A 27,606-nucleotide genomic window follows, 5' to 3' on the forward strand; every position below is an offset into this window, starting at 1 on the left:
ATATGACCAAACCCTCGAACAAGTAAAAGTTGTCAGACTGTTAGGTTTGTTTGATTGTTGTTTGATGAAAAATTTACCTGGAAACAGCACACTGATAAGGTCAAAGACAAATGCAAAAAAATCAATAACCCTTTAAAAATGTCTATCAGGAAGGGACTGGGGGGCAAATACAACATCATTGCTTAAAATATATCAAGCCTTGATGAGATCTACAATAGATTATGGATGTATAGCATATATGTCAGCAGCAGAATGGCATCTTAAAAAACTAGATGTGGAACAGGCGCAAGCTTTAAGGGCATGCAGTGGAGCATTTAAGACCTCTCAGTGGCTGCCATGCAAGTGGAAATGGGGGAACAGCCACTAAGGATAAGAAGAACAAGAATTATGCTAACATACTGGGTTAATCTTCAGGGACACTGTAGCTCTCACCCCGCTAAAGCCATCCTAGAAGAATGTTGGGAACACTGTAGCTGTTTCAGTTTTGGATGGGTGGGAAATGATAAAGCAGAAAGCCTTGGCCTGTGCAGTATAAAATATAGTCCTCCATGTTTTTTTCTAATCCATCCGTGGACCTAAATATACAGCATATAATCAAAAAGAAATCCAAGCAAGCACACTTAGGAAGAATAGCAGAAAGTTACATAGAGCAGCACTATATAGATAAGCGCATGGTGTTTACTGATGGTTCTAAAGATCCAGAGACCGGACGGACAGGAGCTGTTATGTACATCCCAGCATACAAAATAGGCATTAAAAAGAGAACCCCAGATCATCTGTCAGTATATATAGTTGAGCTTATGGTCATTTTGATAGCATTGCAGTGGGTAGAAGAAAATAATGAAGGCAAGGTGGTCATTGCATCAGATAGCTGGGCAGCACTCAGTAGTATTAAATCAGTTAAGTCCTGTAGGCTAGATCTGGTATTTATTATTCATAGTTGTCTGTGTAGAATATATCATAAGGGACTGACTGTCTGCTTTGTTTGGGTTCATGCCCATGTAGGGGTAGAGGGAAATGAAGACGCTGATATTCTGGCAAAACAAGCACTCAAATAAAAGTCAGTTGACATACAAGTTCTGTTAAGTAAATCTGAAGGTAAAACAGTCATTAAAGAGGAAATGCAAGAATACTGGGAACTAAATGAAACTGGGAGACATAGATAGATAGATAGATAGATAGATGTTTATTTAGTCCTTGCGGAAATTCATTTTGTGTCATACAGCAAACGTCAGATAAACAAAATCAACAGACCAACAAAGACAAACCGCCCCGCCAACACAACATCTATACAAATTACACTAAGGTGCAGCTCCCCAACACCCCAGGATTTAGCTCTTTTTTATCTCATTCTTTGTTAAGAAATCCAATACCAATAGGTACAAATGACCCGCGGGCCCAGTTGGTTCGGAGACATGGCACCCTAAACCTTCTGCCTGAGAATAGCGGCTCATACTCATATTGAAACAGAAAGTGTTCACTGCCAGGCTAACCCCATCTCTCTGTCAAAGCCCAAAAGAAACACAGGTGAACAGGTGAAGCAAACCACCATCACTTCCGCCCATAACCCTGGTGGACACACCCACCCCCTACAATCCGAGTGCAGTGAATAATATGAATGAGACCATAAACATAGAACAAATGGGAGACTTACAGGTGGCTCCTACAATCTCTAAAAATCGCCTGCCCCTTCCTCACCGACTGGTGATGCTAGTTTGCTGTACCCCTGCAATCTTACTGGACATATTAACTACCTTGTGCAGTTTATTTTTATTATTCACCGACAATGTGAAATACCAGGCAATGTAACAAAAAGTTAGGATGCTTTCCACAAAGGAGCGATAGAAGAGGACCATTATTTCTCTGTCCACATTAAAAAGTCTTAGTTTACACATAATATATAGACGCTGCAACCCTGTCCTATAAATAACATCTGTATTAAAATTCCATGACAGTTTTGCATCGATTATTGTTCCTAAGTTTTTATAATCATCTACCATTTAAATACTCTCTCCATCCATAGTAAGTGGTTGGTGGGTGGTGTCACTTCTGAAGTCAAAAATGATTTCTTTCATTTTCATGGTGTTCAACAGAAGAAAACTTGCCCTACACCCAACCCACTCCTGGTAGCTGGTCTCCTTGTCATCTTTAATCAAACCAATGAGTGCTGTATTGTCAGCAAATTTAATAGTAACATGCTCAGGTGTGTTGCTTCTACATTCATTTGTATAAAGGGTAAATAAGACTGGGGAAATAGGGCTCCCTTGTGGAGCCCCTGTGTTAGTAATAATAGGAGAAGACACTGCCTTATTTACTCTGACACACTGTACTCGGTCAGTCAAAAAAGACTTACCCCTCTGACGATGTGGCCATTTACACCTAACTGCAGTAGTCTCTCCATCATAATATGGGGTCTGATAGTATTGAATGCAGATGAAAAGTCTACAAAAAGAACACGTGCATATTGCTTGGTCAAGATGACAATAAATATTATGCAGCATAAATAACAAAGCATCCTCTGTACTCCTCTCCTTCCTATATGCAAATTGCAGTGGGTCCAATTTATGTTGCACTTCCTTCAGGACCTGGTTTAAGACAATCCTCTCAAGACTCTTCATTACAATTGATGCTAAAGCAACTGGTCGATAATCATTTAAGACAGACGGTCTTGATGTTTTTGGTACTGGCACTATGAGAGAAGTTTTCCATACCCTGGGAATCTGGTGTAAATCCAGGGACATTTGAAAAAGCTGTCTGAACACAGGACTAAGTTGTTCCCCACACTCCTTCAGAACCCTACCTCTGATCCCGTCCGCTCCAGCTGCCTTATGTGGATTGATCTTCTTAAAACTTTTACCCACCTCCTCTGCTGTTATAACCAAGGGCTGGCCATAGTCCAGATGTTGCCTAATCACATTACGTTCAGTGCAAAAATCAGATGCGTCAAATCTGGCATAGAATGTATTTAGATCATTTGCCAAAGTCATATCGTCTCTTTTCTTCTCCTCCTTCCCTATCATTGTGTACACTCCCTGCCATGCCTGCCTTAAATCATTTTCCCTCATCTTATATTTTTGTTTACAGTCGTTTGTATAACTTTCATTTGGGACACCTCCCCCTGCTCAAAAGTTTCAGTGCTTCTTTAAGTTCCCTATTTACCCATGGTTTATCATTTGGGAAAACTTTAATGTTTTTTTTCTGGGATTATGCTGTCCACACAAAACTGTATATAATCTGTCACCACAGAGTTAAGTTCTTCCAGGTTCCTGGAAGTGTCAAACAAGGTAATCCAAGTTCCAAGTCAAGTGTCCTCTCCCGTCTCGTGGGACAATTAAAGTATTGGTAGAAGGTAGGCAGTACATTTTTGATGGTACAACCATTGAAATCCCAAAGTACCATCTTAGGGGCATCAGGTGCAATGTTTTCTAATTTAGACATTGTGTCATATACAGTGTTGAATTGTATACAGTGTTGTAATAATATTACTTTCCCCAGTAGCTAAGTAGTATAACTAATTACTTTTCTAAAATGGTAATATTATTAGTAGTTACTAAGGCAAGTAACGCTGCGTTACTCGTTACTGAACGCACCATCCTTGACGTAAATCCACGACTGTGCGGCAGCTCAGCAGGACCGGACTTTGTTGTTCATGTCCGCTGATAGCCAAAACTAAAGGAAGAATGGAGAACGAGGGAGAGAGGCGTTCTTACCACAGCTGGAAGTAGCTGCTGTTACGAGGTTGTGTGGTGTGGGGACAGAGAGGACCCAAATGCAGCACTCTGAGGGAAGGAGGTTTATTGAGGGAAAAAGGGGTATAGGGACTGGAGTGGAGGGAGAGGAGGACGTCAGGGAAACACAGGCACGGGGAACCAAGGAGCCTGGGGGCCAGGGAGCTGGGGAACACTGGGGCCGAGGTAGCGAGGAACGGTGGGAGAACAAGGAGGTCCAAGGAGGAGAGGGTCGGTGGATGAGCCCAGCCGACTGAACGGAGGATGAGGGTGAGTGTACCTGGGAGGGAAACAGACAGAGAGACAGGGTTAGAGATGACAGCGGCAAGACACAAGGAAAATGTGGAAAAACAAGAAACATGAAAGCCTGCACACAGAGGTGGTACCAGGTATGGAGCAACGACAATCAAGCGAGGATGGTGTGGAGAACCGGGGTTGAAATACAGGCAGGCATGAGGTGATTACTGGCAGGTGTGGCAGGCTGACGAGGTGGCTGATGGGATGCAGGTGCAGGTAGTTGGCTGGGCTCAGGAGCAGAGGGAGAGAGAGAGAGAGAGAGCACACACAGGGGAGGAGACACAGGGAGGCAGGCAGGGAACAGAAAACCAAGGAAAAAGCAGAAAAACAGATAAAAAGGAGAAAAAACCAGGACACTCACCGTCAGCCGGGCTGCCACCACAACAACTGCTCCATTATTGTGTCACAGTCTAAGATGCAAAGAACATTGTCATCTAGTGTAAACTGTCCAGCAAAAAGCTTTCAGTGTGAACATTTCTACATCTGATTTATTGAAGCATCTGCTCACAACAATGTGAAACTTACAGAAAGAAAGTCCAGCAGCTGCTGTCACTGATGCTTGGACTCGTCGGGAGAGAGTGGCGTTAACGTAATGTTTTGTAACTGCTTTATAAACAGGCTACATGTGCAGAAAAAACAGCTGTTCAAAAGTCGGGATTTACTTGAAACGTTAGGCCTAGGCCATGCTCTGTAAAAACCACACTCCTTGCTGCTGTTATGGATATGATGTTAGTTAAAAAGCCCCCCTGCTGTCATTCTGTGGGAAACACTAGAAAGTAAAGTGATAATATTACTTTTTTAAGGAGTAATAAGTAACTAGTAATATATTACAATTTCTGAGTAACTTGCCCAACACTGGTCATATACTGGCAGTCTTGATGTTGGCAAAGGGGTGAACGTACACTACATTGACAAACACCTGACCAAACTCCCTGGGCAGGTAGAATGGCCAAAAGGACAAAGATAAAAGTTCAATTTCCTCCAAACAATGAGACTGTATAGTTCCCGCTCCATTTCTCATTTATATAGACACAAACAAAACCCCGCCCCGTTTTTTACCCGTTACCTGTGAGTCTCGGTCCAACCTTATAGGGTCGCTAAACCCTGTGACTCCTAGTGTAGAGTTGTCAATCGTCTCCTTGAGCCATGTTTCGGTAAAGCACAGCAAACAGTATACAGAATCATGTTGGTCTGGGAAGAAAACTGTGGGTGCTAAGGATAGGAAACACAGGGCTTAACCACTCACTTTAGAAAATAGGTAAACACCCAACTGGACACTGTGTAAAATATAATAGTTAAGAGATAATTCAGCATGTGCTGGTTGAGTGTAGGGTCTATGTGGAGACAAGGAGGGAAATAGTAGCAGTTGTAGAGAAAGCTAAGCCTAGGTTCACTGTCGAGAACCTGCTTGGGGATAAAATATGGGGAATATCTAAGCACCTCATTAAATATCTGAAAGATACGGATTAATGGAGAGGATATAGGTTTTTCAATTTTTATTTTGTTTTTTCTGTTTGTTCTTTTAAATTGTTTGTTTATTAGATTTCAAGTATGTTAGTCTGCAAATTCTCTGTTCCACTCTTCAGTCCGGTAGGTGGCGGTAATGCACCTAAATCCTGTATGCCAACCGCCAATCAAATCAAAAGAAGAAGAAGAACCTTCCGCGTGTGTCACGTGGTGAGCCCGCACAGAACTGATACAGAAGAGGCTGCATCATGGAGCACGCGGGGGTGTCGTTCACAGTGAGAACGCGCTTCGACCGGCTGACAGATGCGTACAGATGTTTTCTGACTGACTCGCGCCCCAGCCAAAGCGCTGCCGATGCGGCGGCTGTCATCTTTTCCGGGGTGTGTGGACAGGTTCCCGGTGAGGACAGAGTGCTCTGCGGCGGCAGCAGTGCGGAGCTCACCTGCGTCGGTGTCAGTCTAGTGGGGAGGATCGCCTCCAGCCTGGCGTCTCAAAGGCTGCCTCCACCAGTTACGCTGTACTGCGTGGACATCCTGAGGGTGCTGGTTGAAGACCTGGATCTCATGTCACAACTTGTGAGTGCCGCATAACACCAGAACTGCGTATAGCTACAGTAACACGATTGACTCACATTTTATTTGTAATCTCTGTTCAACCTAACTTCTTTAGGAGAATCTGTTAGGACTTAGGAAAAGAGGACCGCGGGTCTAAGAGAATCCGACTGCACTTTTCTAAGCGACGTAATTATGCGACGGCGGATTTATCAACATGTCAACTGTATGTAAATACAGTGTTTCCCACAGAATGACAGCGTATCAGACATGATTAAACGGTTGAAACGTGGACAAAAATCATGTAGGCCTATAGAAAACATGCGACACCGCAAATGTGGTGCTTGACAGTTAAGGGAGAGACTCGAAACAGGTGCAGCAATATTACTTTATTTTTTGCTGTTCTTTTTTGTAGCTGAAGACAGCAGTGGAGATGCATGCTGCAGGCGGGCTAGTGACTTGTTACAAGTAACTTAATTTTGCAAAATAAATAAAAAGTAATTGGCAACTTTTCACGTTCCTTTTTTAAAACTGTAGTCTACTTTTACTCTTTACTCCAGTATTTTCTGTGGGCCAGTAATCTACTTTTAATGTGGCTACATTTTCCATTCATACCTTCATAACTTCACCAGTCTGTAATCTGCTATAGGTTTCCTTAACCGAATGATGTCAGCCAGGCTGTGTGCGCGCAGTTACGCAGAAGAACGCAGGTCTCCTCTGTGGTACAGTGACAGGCGCTTATCACAGATATGAATGAGCTGGGCAGGTGTAAACATTTAGAAAATAAGGCAAATACCTTTTCAGTTAATGGCTTTATTGTTCTACTGAAACCCAGTGAGCCACACCATGGCGCTGGTGACCGTGGTGTAGATCGGCCATTCCAAATTTAAGATATCACATTGCATCCTGTTTTTAGCATTTTTCACAAAAATTTGTTAGCTTATAATTGGGACATTTTGTGTCGGATGAAAATTTCCTCTACAAACCTTTATCAGCTTGGTCCAGAGATGGTCTATGCCAAGTTTGGTGCTGACTGGAGTTTCAGAGATGTTAATTAAAATAACTTTTTCAGTTTTTGCAATTTAGCAAATAAAAATGTCATGACACAAAGGCGTGTCCTATACCATAGGAATCGGCAGTATCCCCCAAACACGTAGACATAAGGTCTGCTGGTACCCACTCGGGCTTGGACCCCTAATAATAAAATATTTTCTACCGTGGCATCTAAACAGCCCTCTTTCCCACAGGTCCATCACTTTCATGCTGAGGATCAGATCATCTCACAACTGGCTGCAAAGAGCATATCAGTGTGTGTTTTCTATCATCTCCAACAATCTGTGAGTTCTGAGTGCTGCAGGCCGCTGAGCTTTTAGCCAAGTTTGCTTAGAAAACCTGTTCATTTCTGTCATTTTTACAGCCTATGAAGTCCATTTTATGTGAAACTCCTTTACTGAGAAACTGCCTTTGATCACCCCACCTTTTCACCTGGTTCATCTATACAGGCTCAGGTTGTGTCCAAGCTTTGTTTATATGTTGACTGTATTTTAAAAGGTTCAAACAAACCAGTTTTAACAAATAGTAAATGTTCTCTGTCACTACATAATTAAATAAATAACAAAGAAGACTCTTTTGTTAAAGCAAAATCTGGCTGGTACAACATGGTATCAAGCTCCTCAGGCTGATGGACTGTTTAAAAAAAACAAAAAAATATTCTGTCACATACTGAATCTGAATTTATAGTAATTTGTAGTAATGTGGGTTATATTTATATTTTCAATGTATATGCATCATGTGCATTCAATAAAAACATTAGACAAACAGATAAAGGATGTTACACTGGCACAGTGGAGGAACAAGTGCCATAAATTGCACTCCAAATAATTGCTCCAGGCCAGTGGCAGACTCAGGCTGTCTGAGGGGCAGGGTCGAAAAAACCACCACTGCCCTAGGCTGCGAGCTAAAATGTATCTTTTTTTTTTGTGCAGACCAACTAAACTATCTATGTGACGCTAGCAGTTAACTGGAATTAATAATCTCCACATTCCCTAGACTTTACAATAGTATATAGTCTCTTTGTAGGAACTTCAGTACATGCAATAACATTACAATCAACCTGTTCAGTGTTTGTTCTCATAGAGAAATGACTGTCAGGTCATGCAAAGAGATTGGCCTAAAGCTGCCCTACAGATTTGGACATTGACATGGCAGGTCAGGAGATTCAGACAGAGGGGTGGTAGGGTTTTCAGAGGCAAATAAAAATCTGTGTTTGAGCTGATCAGTAGTGATTAGCAGCGATGATTTGACCTAAACCTAGTACCTTTATATAGCAGCACACTGACACATTTTATGTGTATAATATATACTTTCATTTTCCAGAGTACTGTCAGTCCTGTCTGGGAACAGAAGTGTGTGCAGGCCTTTTACGGCTCACCCCCCGGTACCGAGTTGGATGCCTGTCTGTGGTCCTTGACCGAGGTCTTAAAAAGACTTCTTAAAGGAGGTCATCAAGGTAACGCTTTGTCCATTCAGTGTGAGCAGAAACTGTATGTTCATTTAGCTTAGATCTGAGTGATGTCCAAACTCTGCTGATGTGTGGAGCGTGTTGCTCACTATCTCCCACTAGGACATGTCAGTCCCTGAAGAGCTCATCGAATCTGTCACAGAAAGAATGTTAAAAACAACTATAGCCCGGCTGATACTAGCTTTTAAATTCCAATACCGATAGCAATAGTTGAGAGTTACAGAATATCAATAATGGTGGAACAGGCCATATTCATTCTTTTGCATTAACAGGGTTAGCGCTACAGAACGCCTTTCATCACAATGTAGACGTTCATCACTACATTGAATACGTACGTTCGAAGAAGAAGTAATAATATACAGCAGGGTCTGCAAATAAGTTTTGCATAGGAGCAATTTATTATCCATTAGAGGGTCAGAATATAACACATATATTTGAAGTCATTGTCATTTTTTCCCCCTCTCTTTCGACAAATTGATTCTGCAGCGACAGTTTCTCAGCTCACAATACAGCATGTGCTACAGTGTGTGTGCGTCCTGGTGTTTGATCCGCATCCATCAACCTTTGGACGCTTTTTCATTTCTCCAGTATCTTCGAGGTATGTTTTCTCCCATTTGGTGGGTGTGTCTCAGGTGTTACAGAATCAGCTGCGAAAAGTTTGTAAACACAACAGTGTTAAAAGGGAGTAAAATTCAGTGCGTACACGGCAGAGTGTTCAGGGAACCACAGTTTCAGCAAGAAAAAAACGTTTTGCTACGTTTTGTCTGCACTAAACTGAGCCATGTTATCTGACAGCTCTATCAGAGGTGTGTCAAGCAGGCTACAGACTCTTTTAATGTCATTTGTCAGTTTAACGTCAGTTTTTCAAAGTAAAAGCTCAGTTCAACTCCAAATACTGAATTACAGTAAACAACTTCCTCGCGCTTTTATTTTGCAAAACACTAGAGAGGAAGTGATTATGTGAGTAACTGTTGCTGTCATGACTGAGCTCTATTTCATAAGGGTGCTCCGATCAGGATTTTGGGGGCCGATCACAGATCGCTGGAAGCAGTATCTGCTGATACCGATCGGTTCTATTTGAAGCCTTCTATTTATCATGTCATATATTAATTTAAATATTCTTAACAACAATGTATTAAAGTATTAAAATTAACAGAAGATAATGTATTGTGAATTGTCAACTGTTTACTTTTATTGACAGGAAACGTTCAACATTCCATGCCCTCTGTTAGAAACACACCTTAAACAGCTTAGAGCTTAACAAATAGAGCCTTATTTCAGAATAAATTACAAAAAAACTGTCATTGTTAATTTACACAAACTTAAAGTGTAATTAAACTTAAATTCACTTAAACTTAAAGTGCAGGGCAAAGAGAAAAAGTCCCATATCTTGGGATGTCAAGATAAAAAGGCATGAGGTATTTGAGTATCTAAAGCTTGTCCTCCTGCTGTAATGAACTGAAAATTGAAGCCATGACGTTAGACATTCTCTAAACAGTCACATATGTTTAGAGAATTTATAAGTAATTGTTTTGCTTTTGTCCTAGCTAAAAATCTAAAAAATGTCCTTTCAATCACTGCAAATATTTCTTTAGCAAAACAATTTTTTTGTATTTTTGTCAATTTCAGACAAATCCTAACTGTAAATGTTCCTCTATGAAGAACTTGGTACGCTTGTAAACAATATTGTGCTCTAATAAACCATTTGATCATAAACCCATTGTAGAGCTATAAATGGTGATGAAACCGCAACAAAAGTCAACAAATATATTTAATGTTTTCCCAAAAACCCTGAATCAAAGAATAGAAGACAGACTAAGTAATTTCCCTAACATTTTATTGTTGTGTTTTTTACTTTTATTGGTAACATGTAATATGTTTTATATTTTCTGTGAATATAATCCTTTTTATATCCAGTCTATGATATAATCCAATTAATCTTATTTCCATGCTGTATAGACACCTTATTTTGAAAACCGGTCGTTGTGTGTATCCTCGCTCTAAATTCAAGTCCAACCAGAGTCCGAACTTGATAAATAATGTTGTATGTGGTTCTCGTATCGCGTAACATAAAGACTTCACAGCCTCTCTTCAGGTAGGACTCATACTGCAACACGTGTCTTTGTAAAGAGACAAACTGACAGGATAAAGTCGCTAACCTGCCTGTCAGCTCACTCTGGTCCGTTACTGTGGATTTACCATAAAGGCTTAAATACGTGTGCACTCTAAATGTAGGCGCGGCTAGCTTAATCGCATTCTCACAAATGAGTGACAGAAACAGATCGTTTACGTTACCATAGTTACCTCAAAAGAAAAGTGATTGTCTCGAGTTGGAGGCCAAAGTGTCTGAGCGTGCGAGCTTACAGTAACGCAGAGCAGCGCCCACAAAACACAACGTTGGTGGTCTGTAATATATTATGAGATGTGAAAATATTTTCCGGTTCATTTTGAAACTATGGTGGGCTGCCATGGTCTCGATAATTAATGGGAAACACTGGATGGTATATAGGCGCTTCGATTGAATGTGTTCTGGACTGCTTCCAACAACGTGGCTTTCGTTTTTACACCGTGGTCCGTCTCAGCTGTTTTCTCCAGAAGACGAGTTAAAGCTCTGATGGATGGTTGAACATCTGCAGCTGATGCAGTTGATGCGCTGATCTGTTGCGTGAGCTCTTCACACGGGGCAAGTAGAGAAATCATATTTTCCACCAATTTCCACTGGCTGCCGGTGAAAATGGAAGGCAAGTCATAGTCAGCTCCATAAGCACATAGGGCACGCTTCTGTTCCAGCAGACTCTTTAGCATACAAACTGTACTGTTCCACTTTGTAGGTACATCCTGTTGTAGCCTCTTAATAGGCTGGCAAAGTTGCTTCTGAATACTTTGAAGTCGAGAGTAGGCAAGCTGTGAATGTTTGACATAACCGACGATGCATCTTCCACAGGCTATAATATCAGCGATGCCGCGTTGTGATAAAACTCCGTTGGCAACGGCAAGCTGCAGTGTATGAACCATGCAAAGCAGGATGGGTAGATCCGTATCCCTCATGGCCTTTACCATGTTCTTGGCATTATCCGTTAAAATAACGTGCACTTTTTCCTAGGGGATTCCCCATGGGCGAAACAGACATGGGACATACAGTTGAACTCCAAATATCTCTTGTAAAGCTGATTGATGTGATGTCCTTTATAAGGCTGTTAACATGTGCAAACACTGTTTGGTATAACTGCGGTAGGCATTCAATAAAGGTCGTAGCAGAAGCCCTAAAGCGACTGGGCAGTGCATCTGATCATCGTCCACACATCGTCTGGAGGGCATTTACGACCAAAAGCCGATGTCTCAACGACATTTTGCCAATTAGCATTCGCTGTGCATACAACGTCTTGGCGAACTTTAAACATCGGGCCAACATCTGCAAGATGTATGTGTGCTATCTGGGTGGGCCACTGACAGACAACATGGAAAATGTAGTGAGTGTGGAACATTGTCACTGTTTCTGCACCACAGTCCATCATAAACCACATAATAGAAAAGGTTTATACAATCATTGACAAGGGGAAACATGTTAATTCTCTCTGCAAGTATGGACCCTCGCCAAAACTGCCCGCCAACAATAATAGGTTAACCGTTCAGCACCCTACCACGTCCCCGGTAAGAAGTGAACCACCATTGTGGTACTGAAAACCCAGGGTTAACCGTGAAATTGCAGATTCTGGAGCTCTGCCAGTGTGGCTGTGAATTTGCCACGGGCTTCGGACGCTGCACAAAGGTGTTAATCATCACTTACTGTGTCGCCTTTGTGGCGCTCATCAATGGCTTTAGAGTAGACTTGAAAAATCTGAAGTCGGTCTGACTAATTCTCTAGGACAGGGGCAAGTCTGGCATCAGGCCAAATTTCTTCAAGCTGTTAAATGGCGGGCCAGAACAAAGTCAAACCATATGAAATCATGTGCACATTTAGCTCAGTTGGTGTGGGACTCCCGATGGGTAGATAGTGAGATCAATCCATCTTATTGCAGATATTTTTTTGTCCCTTGTTAAACAAATTGAATAAAAGGACACTTTTGCACATGCTTACATAAAGCATGTGCTGCAGTGTGTGCGCGTTCCGGCGTTTGATCCGCATTCATAAACCTATTATTATTTTCATTTCCCTAAGAAAATTCAGGGGAATCCAATCACACGTTTACTGACGGCTTTTTCAGAGGTGTGTCAAGCAGGCCAGAGACTCTTTTGAATGTCCTTCAGAACTCTTCAAAATAAAACCTCATCATAAACTTGACATGAATCATTGCGTCAAAAGACGTTCTTGCCCATTTATTTTAGAGGCACAATCACTTAAGAGGCAGTGATTATGTGAGTAACTGTTGCTGTCATGACTGAGATCTATTTCAGCACCAGCCGTTATCTATTTATTTATTTTTTATTTTTCTGCTATCAAAGCAATCTGGCCGCTGGCCAGATATTATTGCTGGCGGGCCGCCTATTGCCGACCACTGCTCTAGGAGGTATTTCTTAAAGTATGTAGTGTGTGGAAAAATCCAAAAATAACCTTAAAATTCAAAATGTGTTGTGTTTAGGGCATCACTCCAAGAGGCTTTTTTGTACATCTGGACATGAAACATGCGGCACAGAAATTTCATACATGTAGGTAAAACATACCGCAGGGTCTGCTTCGTTGAAGGTCACTTCCTATTGCCAGTAGGTGGCAATCAATCAATCAAATTGACTAAAGAAAACTGTATAGAAAACGTTACAGATCATAAGGTGAAGTAACAAGGCGTTAACGTAAAGCTAGCTCATTAAGTAGCTTACCGAGACGCGTCGTATTCATCCACAGAGCAACAACATTACGTGCCGCCTCTTCAGATGCTCCGGTGTTTCCAGGAAAACTCAGCTTTGCAGATGCTGCAGTTAACAACCTTTTTTTTAGCTGAGTGAAGAGTGAACTGCTCCCACACTTTGGAGGTTTTAGGTTGTGAAGGTGTTACTGCACCGCTGATGTTGTGTTGTTTTAGTAACTTTACTGTTGACATCACTTTACTCTGTTAAGCATGAATGAATCGATGGCAACAAATTTAATAACCGATTTTCGTCGACTACGTCGATTAGTTGTTGCACACCTGATAACAAGCAATGCGCCGATCCAAAGCCAACCCATCTGAGAAGTTAAATGGAGCATGAAGAAATCCAACTTTGCGCAGATGCTTGTCAGACGCTATAAATATAATTCGATGTACGATCTCAGGCCGACATCATATTTGTGCTATCTGGGAAGTTGCATGACATGTGGTTTTACTGAATAATTAAGTATAATTTCTTAATATATCTACCTAAAGAAACCTCAATTCTTGACTGGCTACTCTCCGCTGTCTCAGAGGACGACACCTTTTGTGCTGTGTCTGCCACTGTAGCTGTCCTTCGCTCTTTGAAAGGGTAGGGGGCAGTGGTAGAGTGTACAGTTGGTGGCAATGCACAACCTCACCGCTAGATGCCACTAAATCTTACACACTTAACCTTTAAATGATTTCTTTAAAGAATTGTGACCAACATATTTTGTTTCCAAAAAGGGGATCAGAGAGTGTGTGCCTATTACAGGGGTATCACACTTCTCAGCCTCCCTGGTAAAGTCTACTCTAAGGTGCTGGAGAGGAGGGTTTGGCCGATAGTCGACCCTCGGATTGAAGAGGAATGCGGATTCCGTCCTGGTCATGGAACAACGGACCAGCTGTTCACTCCCGCGAGAAGAGGGGGGGGTCTGGTAGTCTACATGTGTTTTGCAGATCTGGAAAAGGCATAAGACAAGGTCCCTGGGGGGGACCTGTAAGTCCAAAGCGAGAGCTGTGTACGGATTCTTAGTAGTAAGTCGGACTCTTTCCAGGTGGGGGTTGGTCTCCACCAGGACTCTGTTTTGTCACCAATCCTGTTAGTGATATTCTTGGACAGGATATTGAGGCATAGTCGGGGTGGGGAGGTGTTGCAGTTCAGTGGGCTGGGGATCTCCTCGCTGCTTTTTGCAGATGATATGATCCTGATCAGTCCGTGACCTTCAGCACTCACTGGATCGGTTCGCAGCCAAGTGTAAAGAGCTGGGATGCGGATTAGCACATCTAAATCTGAGTCCATGGTTCTCAGCAGGAAACTAATGGAGTGCTCACTCCAGGTAGGTAATGAATGCATACCCCATTGAGGGAGTTCAAGTACCTTGGGATCTTGTTTGCAAGTGAGGGGACAATGAAGCGTGAGATTGACAGAGCAGGGGGCACTGTATTTTATTCTCACTGCACCATTGTGGCAAAAGATAGCTTAGCCAGTAGGCAAAGCTCTTGATCTACCAGTAAATTTTTGTTCCTACCCTTCACCTATGGTTATAAAGGCTGAGTCCTGACTGAAAGAAGTAGATCGCTGGTACAAGCGGCCGAAAAGAGTTTTTGCACGAGGATGGTTGATGTCCCTCTTAGAGGTAGGGTGAGAAGCCAAGTTATGCGTGAGGAACCGAGTAGGAGTAGAGCCGCTGCTCCTTTGCATCTTATACCACTGGGCGCCATCCTAAGGAGGTGTTACAGGCACTTCCAGTTGTGTGGAAGCCTCGGGGAAGACCCAGGACTAGGTTGAGAGATTAAATCTCCACACTGGCCTGGGAACGCCTCGGGATCCCCTGGTCAGAGCTGGTTAATGTGGCTTGGGAAAGGAAGGTTTGGAGTCCCCTGCTGCTGCTGCCCCCTTCAACCTGACCCCATATCATATATGCAGTTGAAAATGTATGGATGGATAGATGGATATTTTGTGATATATTGTGAGCAAAACATTTTGCAATTTAAAAAAAACTTTGTTAGTGCACTCTGGTCCACAAACTATGTAATGGAGACACCTGTCGAATTCACGCTCCAAAAAAGTAAATAAGGTGCAGCATATCATCTATCTATCTATCTATCTCTGCTGTTATCTAGTTAGCTCAATTAGCCAGACAGCTAACTTAGCAGTCCTATTAGAAGACCTCGTCCAGAATGGGCAACGGACCTGTTCTCAGCAGCCTCCCAGTGAAAACAGCTGGACCGTGGTCGAACACGGCCACCAAGACCGACGGAGGACAGGATGACCACATACAGTGGGGAGAACAAGTATTTGATACACTGCTGATTTTGCAGGTTTTCCTACTTACAAAGCATGTAGAGGTCTGTCATTTTTATCATAGGTACACTTCAACTGTGAGAGACGGAATCTAAAACAAAAATCCAGATAATCACATTGTATGATTTTTAAATAATTAATTTGCATTTTATTGCATGACATAAGTATTTGATACATCAGAAAAGCAGAACTTAATATTTGGTACAGAAACCTTTGTTTGCAATTACAGAGATCATACGTTTCCTGTAGGTAGAGCGGGTTGCCCGTTAATCGGAAGGTTGATGGTTCAGTCCCCGGCTTCTCCAGGCTGTGTGTTCTTGGACCAAGATACTGAACCCCGAATTGCCTCTGGTGGCTGTTCCCCCAGTGTATGAATGTGTGTGAATGTTAGTTTCCGTTTGAGCACTTAGGCTCAGTGTATAAATGTGAGTGAATGGTGAATGCAGATGTAGTGTAAAAACACTTTGAGTGGTCGAAAAGACTAGAAAGGCGCTATACAAGTACGGAGCATTTACATTTAGTTCTTGACCAGGTTTACACACACTGCAGCAGGGATTTTGGCCGACTCCTCCATATAGACCTTCTCCAGATCCTTCAGGTTTTGGGGCTATCACTGGGCAATACGGACTTTCAGCTCACTCCAAAGATTTTCTGTTGGGTTCAGGTCTGGAGACTGGCTAGGTCACTCCAGGACCCTGAGATGCTTCTTACGGAGCCACTCCTTAGTTGCCCTGGCTGTGTGTTTCAGGTCGTTGTCATGCTGGAAGACCCAGCCACGACCCATCTTCAGTGCTCTTACTGAGGGAAGGAGGTTGTTGGCCAAGATCTTGCGATACATGTACAGTAACTAAAAAGATGCTGAATGATGCTAAATAAATAAATGCAAATGATTACAAATATCCATGCATTCTGAATTCTACAGAACCTTTTATTTGAAAGAAAGGTATGATAAGTGGGTCAGCAGTTGCTGCCATTTGTGGTTTTGTTTCTTGTCTCACATTAATTATATATTTCCAAATCATTAAATCGTTTACATTTTCTTTATAGTGGGGAAATCAAATACTCAGCCGCAGCTAATTATTATTTACATTAACTGCCAAGTATGTTTTTTATTAATTAATTGTTCTTCAAAATGTGTTTTTTTAAAAATATTTAGTTTGCAGGGATTGTGTTGCTGTGTCTAATCTCTTATTTTAAATGCTTGTGTTTTCTTCTGTCAGAGGTCCTTGGGAAGCTTCTGGCAGCTTTTGACTCCAGCCTGTGTGCGCTATTTTCAAGGTTTCTCCCTAAAGAGTGTTGGATGGGTTTGACCTGCAACAGTCACTGGGGAACAACATTCTGCCTCCTGCTTGACCTGCTGGAGGTGCTGACTGCATCCAGTCTGAAATGTGGACCAGGTGTCTGTCTGAAGAGTCAGAGAATAACCCACATTCACTCTTCAGCACTCCTGGCAATAATCAGTTGCTCCTCAGAGTATTTTGTCAAAAAGCGAGCGCTGCTGCTTTTAAAGAGAGCCATTCTTCAGAAGGCTGGGGAGGACTGGGCTTTAGGAGAAGCGCTATTCCATGGGCTGAAACATGAACACCTCAACTCTGATATGATCATGCTGGCTCAGAGTGTGGTCACAGCAGTGGCTGCTGATTGGTTACAGAGTGTTCAAGTGGAGTCTGCCTCTTTCTTTGGGGGGACCAGACACACCAGAGGAGATGAAGGTCAGAAACCAGACTGTGTGATGTTGAGAGCTGTCAGCGTGCTTCTTCTCAAGTCCATGGAACTTCACATCCCAACGGCTGCTGTAACAGGTGAGACTCCATGATGAAAGGGCACGTCATAAATTTATGTTGAGTTTGAGTTGTTGAGTTTAAAGTCAGAATTATGTGAATAAAGTCAGAATTCTGAATTTAAAGTCAGAACTCAAATAAATTTTTGGCCCTAATCCTCTTCCGTAATACAGTACTGTATGTATTGTGTTTAATTCTGGATTGATGTCACATGAGAACAGTTTGATGGAGTTGATGCTTAAAAACAATGCTTTGAAGGGAACTTTAATTCAAGTAAAGTGTCAAGATGTTTTGGTTAAAGCAGCGTTAGGACATTTTTTGGCCACTTGGGGGAAACGCAACATCCTGCAAACACAACACTCACATATATGAAGTTGATATGTGAAATGTGTTGGCATTAGCACAGTTATCTGTTTATACACAGAGCAAAATCCAGCAGACACAAGCCATATTAGCATTCATTTATTGTGTTTGTGTCTATGTTATCAATGTCAGTCCAATATTCACTCTTCTTTTATCTCTGGATGGGTCTCCACCAAGGTTATAATTGTTAACAAAGACAAACAAAATAACGAAAACTAGATATGGAAAAACATTGTCGTAAACTGAAAATGAGGCTTTAAAAAAACGATAACTACCAAAAAGTGAATTGTAGGTTTGCAAAACCAACAATACAGTTGTGGCGACTGCTGTTACGAGGAGATACCCATGTATCGTTGGGGGAGGCTAACTTAGCTAGGGAGACCCAGGTAGGGAACATGTTTTCTATTATCTTTTCTAATTACATGTGTACAAAATAATATGAATGCAACAACTGTATGGAGTTATATTTTGTTTAGTTTGTGTTGCAGGTAACTTAGTGAGTCACTGTCTCTGGGGTTTTCTTTTCCTTGTTTTGTTCCATTCTGATGGTCTGGCTGAAGATCTTGCGTGTGGGATAAACTTGCTTAATAAAAGTTCATATTTTAATATAACTGCTTTCCAGTCATATTTGTTTTCAGGGGTGCTAGGGACCTGTAGTTTGTGGCTCCAAGGGGGGCCTACACTATCTTCCAATTTCTTAGCCGTCCATCAATTGTATTTCATCTCCATTTATTGTATTTCACTTATTTAACCATGAATGATAGAGCTACTGACTGATGTAATGGATTTCTTGGGACCACTAGGTAGTAGGATTAGGGTAGTTTGTAGATTGCATATGCTTCATTTATTTGTAGTATTTATTTAGACAATGTGTTAGTACTTCAAATATTTGCTTAGTGTTTTGGCCTTAGGATCACAATGTTAGTCCAACATTGCCTAGCTAACACCAAGTTAGCTAACCTTTAAAATAAACAGTAAAACAACACGGCAACACTTATGGTGCTTTTAGACCAACTGCAAATTTCTCCTCGCGACGCTTTCCTCGCGTGAGTACGTTCTCTGCAAATGGTCACACACAACGTGAGAAGGCGATTTTAACGCGATAACGTGAATAAATACAACTCGCCATTACTACAGCTGTATGAACCCAAAGTAAACATTTTGCTGTGATTAAATAGCAAACGGATCAAACTGATGCTGAAATAACTACAACATGATGCAGATTTGTTAAACATATGAATTCATGCTTTGTCAGGTCTGTCAGCAAGACAGCAGGCCAACAACTTCTAAAATGTTTGTTTTCTGAATGGAGTTTGGATCGATCAGGGCTATTCTACGGTGCCGGGTTCGCGGCTCTACGTGTCTTTGCATTGACTTTGTATGTAAACTCACCACCCCGAACGCTTGTTTCGCTTTTGGTCTAAAAGCAACAATACAGCTTCAGAGTTTGAATTTGGGTCACATACAGCCCATGGCGATCCATCCGTGAACAATTACAGAGCTTGTTACGGTTGTGGAACTTTTGAAGCACTCATTTATTAATTTAACATGCCCTGAAGTGTACAGTGTGAACATTGCGGTTGTTGCCGTTTTAGTGAAAAAACTAAACTGGACTGAACTAAACTGAACTGAGCTTGGCATCCTGCAGCGACAAAGACTAAAACTAACACTGAATCTAATAAAAACTAAAATAAAACTAAGCATTTTCAAAAATAAAAACTAAACAAAACAACTAATTAAAACTAAAACAAAATTTAAAAAACTAATCCAAAACTATAATAACCTTGGTCTCCATCACCTCCTGAGAAATATAACTGGCTCTTAGCTGCCAAATGCTCCACTGTGTTCACCAGCTAATCTCTGTCTGTCAGAGTACACTGGCCTTTTCATTGAAAACCATTGCTTGCCGCTGCTGCTGCTGCTGCTGCTGCCAATAAGGTTTATGAGAGTTATGAGAGTTTGGTTGTAAAACCAGAACAGTAAGTTGAAACAAGGGCATCACTTTGTGTTAAAAAGTGATGGGGAAATAAGCACTCAGATAAAAAACATTTTAGGAAACGATTTTAGGAAATATTGCAGAACAGCGCATCAGAAGGGCATAGCGTAGGCTACTACAGAGTCGACAATACAAAAATACTCAGCATACTAGCATAAAACGCATATCACTGCTCGAAAATGACAAAATAGGAACATCGTAAGGAATAATGTTAACAATGTTCAAAACCACCTTACCTTAAGTTAAACTGCCTTGTTGTTTGGATTTTTAACATTAGAGAAACAAGATGTCACATACCCGACTCAACAGCTGTTTGTCATGTTCACACGGAGACAAGAAGGACAAGAAGAAACTGTCAAGTATTTGTTAAATTTACTTGTTGGGTGCATGCACGTTTTTTGGTAATTTTAGTATCAGTAGTTTTGGGTTTTTTTTAGCTAAAGTTACTTTTTTTGGACAATGCACATTTGTTTCTTCTGTATTTACATTGCATTGCATGTTTTCTTAATGTGCAAATAAACATTTCTCAAAGCAAGCAATTTTCAGAATATATTTAACACATTCAGCTGGTGACAAAATCTTCAAAAAGTGGTGGGGACATGTCCCCAGTGTAAATGACACCTATGAGTTAAAAGATACCAAAACTCCCAGTGCAGCTGAGGGGAAGTACACAGTCGCTGATCTGCTGGGTCATTGGTGTGACCAATATATTACACATTACCCATACTGACCTATTGTCAAAATAACAATACACCTTAAGCAAGTGTAAAACCTATTTTGTGATATTGTTTCCATCTAGTTTTTCTAATTAGTGTAATTTACCTGAAAATTCTTGGATGGAAACGTGGCTTTGTGTTTTGCTGTTGCATATTTAAGCAATACGGATCTTTACGAAGGAATTTGACATCATACCAGTTGTATACGCTCTATATATCTCTACTATGACAATCAGATTGCTTGATTTGAACTACCCATTTAATAATAACTTATTACAACGCAGATTTAGAACGAGCTATTTAAAATAAATCTGGTTGCAGCAGAGTGAACGTTTCTACGCAAACTATTACAATATTTGCATCATTTCGATAAGCAGCTATTTACAACGTGGACATACAGGTGAAACTCGAAAAATTAGCATATCGTGCAAAAGTTCATTTATTTCAGTAATTCAACTTAAAAGTTGAAACTAATATATTATATAGACTCATTATATGCAAAGTGAGATATTTCAAGCCTTTATTTGATATAATTTCCATGATTATGGCTTACAGCTTATGAAAACCCCAAATTCAAAATCTCAGAAAATTAGAATATTGTGAAAAGGTTTAGTATTGTAGGCTCAAAGTGTCACACTCTAATCAGCTAATTAATCCAAAACACCTGCAAAGGGTTCCTGAGCCTTTAATTGGTCTCTCAGTCTGGTTCAGTGGAAGAAGACTGCTGACCTGACAGTTGTGTGACAGTTGGATGTTGTCAAAGTGCTGTATCAAGGCACATTAATAGAAAGTTAAGTGGAAGGGAAAAGTGTGGAAGAAAAAGGTGCACAAGCAGCAGGGATGACCGTAGCCTAGGTAGCATCCATGCCACGCCGCATTGAGGCAGTAATTCATGCTAAAGGGGCCCAAACCAAGTACTGAGTACATATGCATGATTATACTTGTCAGAGGGCTGAGATTTCTGTATTTAAAATCCTTTTTTATTGATTTCATGTAATATTCTAATTTTCTGAGATTTTGAATTTGGGGTTTTCATAAGCTGTACGCAATAATCATAGAAATTATATCAAATAAAGGCTTGAAATACCTCACTTTGCTTGTAATGAGTCTATATAATATATTAGTTTCACCTTTTCAGTTGAATTACTGAAATAAATGAAATTTTGCACAATATGCTAATTTTTCGAGTTTCACCTGTAGGTGTAATGTAGCCAAACACCACAACAGCAGCAATGTGTGGCATAAAATAATCAGAAAAACACAATAAATGGTTAATTGCAAGTATTTGCATGGCAATTCATCTTCAAGGAAAATGTTGTGATGAACTTAAAATATGATGAAATGCCAGTGCTGTTAACTGGTTTCTGGGGCTGCCCCCAAATAGTTCTGTCCTATTTTGATGATAGTGCAGGATGTGCATTTTTCAAAACTACAAATGACACACTGCAGCAACAACACGTCACCACCAGCATCCCGGCAGGAATTCTGCCACCATTATAGCATTTCCACAGCACTCGTCTCACAATTGATTAAGTTGCTGTGCTGATTCCCTCTCTGTGATTCCCTACAATGTGTCCTCTTACAGCAGGAGTGAAAAGTGCCAAAGAGGTTAATGAGTATCTTCAGAGTCTGTGGGGCTTCCTGAGGCGGTACAGTGTCCAGCTAATGGAGGTCACTCATCTCTGCTGCTGGGTCAGCCTGCTGTTTGGAGAACAGGACGACGACATGTTGGAGGCAGCCAAAGCTTTGCTTTCCATATTCCTCAATCACAGGTACAACAGATACCCAGATGGTACTATATGTGTAATTTGTTTTATCAACATGACATGCAAACTAACTAACTAATGTATTTGTCATTACAGTGGAAAATCCTCTGAAATAGCATTTACACATACAATACAACTTTCCAATGTAACCCTGAAAAATTAAATCTGATCAAAATTTCTTAAGGAGGCATGAGGTTTCACATTACCACCTTCAATTCTTTTTCACAAACAGCTAAATAATTTTACAATTTAAACAAGTAAACCCATTCAGTTGAGGTGTTATTGTGTGTTTCACAATATTCTGTATGCTATATATCAGAACAGCAGTCTGTATTTAATTCAATTAAATTTTATTTATATAGCGCCAGTTCATAACAAAAATCATCCCATCACTTTTCTTATAAAGCAGGTCTAGACTGTAATCTTTGTAATTTTATTTACAGAGACCCAACAGTTCCCACCATGAGCAAGCACTTGGTCACACAGGCATAGTGCTTAAATCACTATGTTTAGGAGTTGAAGTGGGATCAATAAAAAAAGACACTGTTGCATACTATAAGGCTGTCTGCACATGATTTACTCACTGCGAGGTATACACCGTATACACCGTAGTTGGTCATTGGCTGAGAAGTAGTTCTGGGGAGATAAATATTTGTGCAAGTTTCTACAAACATACCAGAACAACTGAGACGAGGGAAAGATGCAAGACATGTTAATGTGTTAATGGAGAATTAGCTAACAAGAGGTACAAATTCAGAGAACCAGCATAAACGTAGCCACTTTCTGTTGCCAGCTGGTGGCGCTGTGACTACTGGTGAATTTTGGCTTGTAGATGTGTTCAGAGCGGGACTCTTATTAAATGTGTAAAATTTGGTACAGATCTGAGATCTAGATCTGATCTCAGTGAAGTTGCAACAACTTCCTGTTTCATGGCGAAGCGTGTAACTTTGCCGCCACGCCGTTAACCGAAAATTGACAAGTTTTACAACATGGCCTCATCAATGAGTTAAGGGTTTCCTGGGACAGTTTTGAAGTTCATATGTCCAACCTGCCTGGAGTAGTACATTACAGCGTAAAATGTGTCATTTTCTGTTGCCAGCAGGTGCTATGGCTTTGAGTGAATATTAGCATATGGACGTGTTCAGGTCGGGACTCTTATAATGTATTCCAAATTTGGGCAGGTCGGGACTCTTATAATGTATTCCAAATTTGTGCATGCCGTTCCACGAGAATTCACAACTTTTAACTTTTAATCGTCATCAACAACAACTTCCTGTGTCATGACGAAGCATTGAACTTTGACGCCACGCCAAGGACATCCGAAAACTCACAAGATTCACAACATAGCATCATCAGTGTCTTATACTGCATTCAGACCAAACTCGAATTTTCTCCCTACGTGAGAACCATCGCTGCAAGTGTTTACACACAACATGAGAGGGCGATTTTTAACGCGATAACGTGAATAAACACAACTTGCCATTACTACAGCTGTATGAACTCATAGTAAACATTTTGCTGTGATTAAATAGCAATAAACGGATCAAACTGATGCTGAAATAACTACAATATGATGCAGTTTTGTTAAACATATGAAATCATATTTTGTCAGGTCTGTCAGCAAGACAGCAGGACAACAATTTCTAAAATGTTTGTTTTCTGAATGGCAGTAGTACATAACAGCGTAAAACTATGGATGTATTCAGGGCGGGACTCTCATCCTACATGTACGGTGTGGTGCAGATATGAGCATGCACACTGAAGTTATAACAACTTCACGTTTCATGGCGAATCATCAATTTTGGACGCCACACACTGGACACGCCCATTGACGAAAACTCATAGATAGCACAACTTTTCATCGTCAGTGCCTTTAGAAGGCACAGCAGAAATTTGAAGTCGGTCGGACTAAATCCCTAGGAGGAGTTTGTTAAAGTACGGAGTGTGTAAATCATCCAAAAATGACCATTAAATCCAAAATGGCCAACTTCCTGTTTGGTTTAGGCAACGGCTCCAAGAGGCTTTTTTGTACGTCTGGACATTATACACGTACCCCAGAAATTTCGTACACGTAGGTGAAACTTTCTCTGGGGGCTAATCTGTAAGGGGCGCTAGTGACTTGCTTACTTTGCAGAAAAAAGAAAGAAAGAAAGAATAATGATAAATAAATAATCCCTTCAGTTTCAATAGGGACCTCGCACGGTTCGTGTTCGGGCCAGAAATTCGACCAGAGCCATTTGACATAGCAAGCACAACAATTTGGAATATCCTGAAAAAGAAAGAAACTACTGGTGTACTGAGCAACAGACGTCCAACAGGTCGGCCAAGGAAAACTACAGTAGCTGTGAAGAAAACCCCCAAAACATCAGTATGTTAGTTTCAGCTGTTTTCTCGCTCATACGTGGCCGTTAAATAAACAGAACATGTAAAACGGCCGAACATTAGATGATACACGGTGTAACATTACGTTACCATGACAGCAGCTGGGCAAAAATAAATTTTAACCAGGGGCGGACTGGCCAATCAGGAGAACTGTGCCAAATCCCGGTGGCCTGCCATTGATAATAGTACACTGGCATAGTAGCCACTGCCCATCATCCACCCAAGCCCAATACTGACTTTATAAATGAATTTGCTGCTTTTCTCACATTTACAGCGTGCAAGCCTCGAAAGTCCAGCTGCATTCTAACATTAACTTGGCTCTCCTTATTTGCTAGGCCCCTTGCATGCTGGCTAATAAAATTTTTAAGCTGGGTCTCCGACATTGACAGCGTTGTGTTGGACAGATTTGTGCAGCGGTGTTCCATGAGTGAGAGACAACGAGCGAGGTACGGGTGAGTGGGAGAGAGAGGGGACGAGCGGGAGGAAGTGCTGCGTGAATGCGCTACGGCGCTCTGCAGTCAAATACGATTTTAAGTAGGCTTAGTAAAAAAAAAAAATTATCGAAAATCAATCTGTGGCGGTTAGCGTTTATATTGTGGCGGGCCGCCACAAATAAATTAACTTATGGGAAACGCTGCTGTCCAAAATAAAACTGCCACATGTCATTTCATTGAGAAATATTAAGGACATTAATTTAAACACTCTGTCTAGTGAAATTGGCTGCCTCCCCAGTATAAACTGTTTTTCCAAACCTGATGAACTGATTTCTCACTACAACGATGACCTACAAAACATTTTAAATTCTCTGGCTCCTTTAAAAAAAACATACTTTCTTTCACCCATTCTGCCCCATGGTTTACATCAGAAACGTTCCCACACTGGTCACCTCCTGCATTGATTATTGTAATTCTGTTCTCATTGGTCTTCCTCTCAAATCCATACATAAACTTAAACTGGTTCAGAACTCTGCTGCCGTATCATCACCAGAACCCCTTCTATTAATCATATTACTCCCGTGCTTCAGCAGCTTCATTGGCTCCCAGTTAAATACCGCATTGATTTCGAGATTCTGCTCCTCACCTTCAAGGGCATTCATTACCTCTGTCCTCTGTACCTCACTGACCACCTTCATATAACACACCCACCCTTACCCTTAGGTCTTCTTCTTTTTACCTCACTGTACCTCCTGCTCGTGTGACCACCATGGGGTTCAGAGCCTTCAGCCGCTCTGCCCCTTGTCTCTAAAACTCTCTTCCACCAGACATCCGAAACATTGACTCGCTTTCCATTTTTAAACCCTGCCTGAAAACACATGTTAAACTGTCATATCCCACGTGATCACTCTTTCTCAATCTTTGTTTCCTATCGATTATTGCTGTACTGTAAATAAAATGTAGTATTATTATTATTATTATTATTATTCATAATATTATCCCACCAGAATATTCAGTATGTCAGTATTTGGGGTCATGTTCTCAGTCTCAAAAAAACTAACCATGTCACAGACATGCTTCAGTAACAACATATATTACTGGGACACTACAGAAAACTGCATAAACATTTAATATCCATGTATTCACAACAGCTACACTGCAAAAGGACCCTGAACTATCAGTGAGAACAAGAGCTGATAGATTTGATTTGATTATCCTGTTGTTGTTGTTGTCGGTGTAAATTATGGACTGTATATTTTTTTTTAAATTTATAAATGGTGGTGACATGTTTTCAAAATGAGCTAACTAACTGCTTGTCTGTCTTTGCAGACTGTGTTCTGGGTTGGGTAACCTCACTGTGTTGGAGGCAGCCTGTACCTTTGGCTGTAACCCTCACTGCCACTTCCTGCTTCTACTTCAGAGCATCTCATTTGACCACAGCATCCTTCTTGACTTCCTCATCTCCACTGAGGCCTGCTTTCTGGAGTACTTTGTACGGTACCTCAAGTACCTCAGAGCTGACTGGCAAGGCTTCACTGCAGCATGTGAAAGAATCAGTGTGTCAGACTGTAATCTTTCACTGCAGCAGTCACTCTCTACCTCATGTGGTGGTGATATGTTTACACTTGCATATAAAGGTGAGCCAGAACGAGTGGAATTCAGCTCCCTTGTCCAGTCCACAAATGTTATTTCACCAGCAAAAATGATCAGTTTGGGTGCTGGGCTTCGCCTTGTAGACTACGATAGTTCTGACGAGTCTGATCAAGACAACATGGAGGTTTCTCAGGATAAACCAGAGGTGGATATATCTGAGAAAAGTAGATTTAGTGCTCCGGATGTAAAACAGGAGATTAGTGGATCACCAGTACCCATCAGACAGAAACAATATATGTCATCTGACTCAAATGAATTACTGAGCAAATCTGTTTCCACACTGGAAAGAAGACAAGAAACATCATCATTGCCATTGTTACAGAGTGAGCAAACATCAAGTCCAAACATGGCACCTCTGTCAGGACAGGTGACCTGTGAAACATTAGCTAGAGCAGTCCGCTGTCTGTCTCAGCTCAGAGAGGTGGTGACGAGGATGCAGACAAAGAAACTCTTCCCATACAATCCTTCTTCCCTCTTAAAACTTTTAGCACAAGTAGAGAACTGTTCTCAGCAGTCAGATCTGTCACATTTCAATAAATGATTAAAATAATGTACTGTACATGTGTTTTATTGTTTTGTGAGGAGATGTGGAAAATAAATCTAAATATTTCAGGTTTCAATAAGTCTGTGTCTATTTGTACTCGTATGTGTTTTAGTCAGGGTTTCATCCTGCTATGCTGGGACAGGCAAGTGGGGGGTGAAGACAAGAAATGGACATGAAACTAGAAATTTGTGGAAGAAAACGGGTGAATGCTGACAGCTGTTTTTAAAGCTTTGCAGGAAATGCAGAAATGTGAGATGAATAGCCTGAAAAATCGGA

At 41.1% G+C, this 27,606-nt stretch overlaps 1 protein-coding gene across 3 annotated transcripts; it reads left to right on the plus strand.

Annotated features, from left to right (window-relative positions):
• Positions 1–5,692: 5,692 nt before the first annotated feature.
• Positions 5,693–27,336, plus strand: lins1 (lines homolog 1). Of its 3 annotated transcripts, none has more exons than XM_038693733.1 (6): positions 5,695–6,067; positions 7,291–7,380; positions 8,420–8,552; positions 16,916–17,497; positions 22,137–22,323; positions 26,463–27,336. In XM_038693733.1, exons 1-6 carry the CDS (start codon positions 5,741–5,743, stop codon positions 27,325–27,327), a joined length of 2,184 nt encoding a protein of 727 aa, XP_038549661.1. In that variant the 5' UTR covers positions 5,695–5,740; the 3' UTR covers positions 27,328–27,336. The 3 variants fall into 3 exon arrangements, with proteins under 3 accessions (XP_038549663.1, XP_038549661.1, XP_038549662.1); XM_038693734.1 differs by having other exon boundaries at positions 22,140–22,323; XM_038693735.1 differs by lacking the exon at positions 7,291–7,380 and having other exon boundaries at positions 5,693–6,067.
• Positions 27,337–27,606: the final 270 nt, after the last annotated feature.

This window comes from Micropterus salmoides, unplaced genomic scaffold (genome assembly GCF_014851395.1).
Source record: "Micropterus salmoides isolate LMB-PRFRI ecotype aquatic unplaced genomic scaffold, ASM1485139v1 Ms_hic_scaffold_3, whole genome shotgun sequence".
Lineage (NCBI taxonomy): Eukaryota > Metazoa > Chordata > Actinopteri > Centrarchiformes > Centrarchidae > Micropterus > Micropterus salmoides.

Excerpts from the sequence above, each read along its gene's own strand:
- lins1 (XM_038693733.1), top strand. The coding sequence starts at position 5,741 with ATGGAGCACGCGGGGGTGTCGTTCACAGTGAGAACGCGCTTCGACCGG. Across the intron at positions 7,381-8,419 it reads TCTATCATCTCCAACAATCT|AGTACTGTCAGTCCTGTCTG; the intron begins GTGAGTTCTGAG and ends TTCATTTTCCAG. Across the intron at positions 22,324-26,462 it reads TCCATATTCCTCAATCACAG|ACTGTGTTCTGGGTTGGGTA; the intron begins GTACAACAGATA and ends CTGTCTTTGCAG.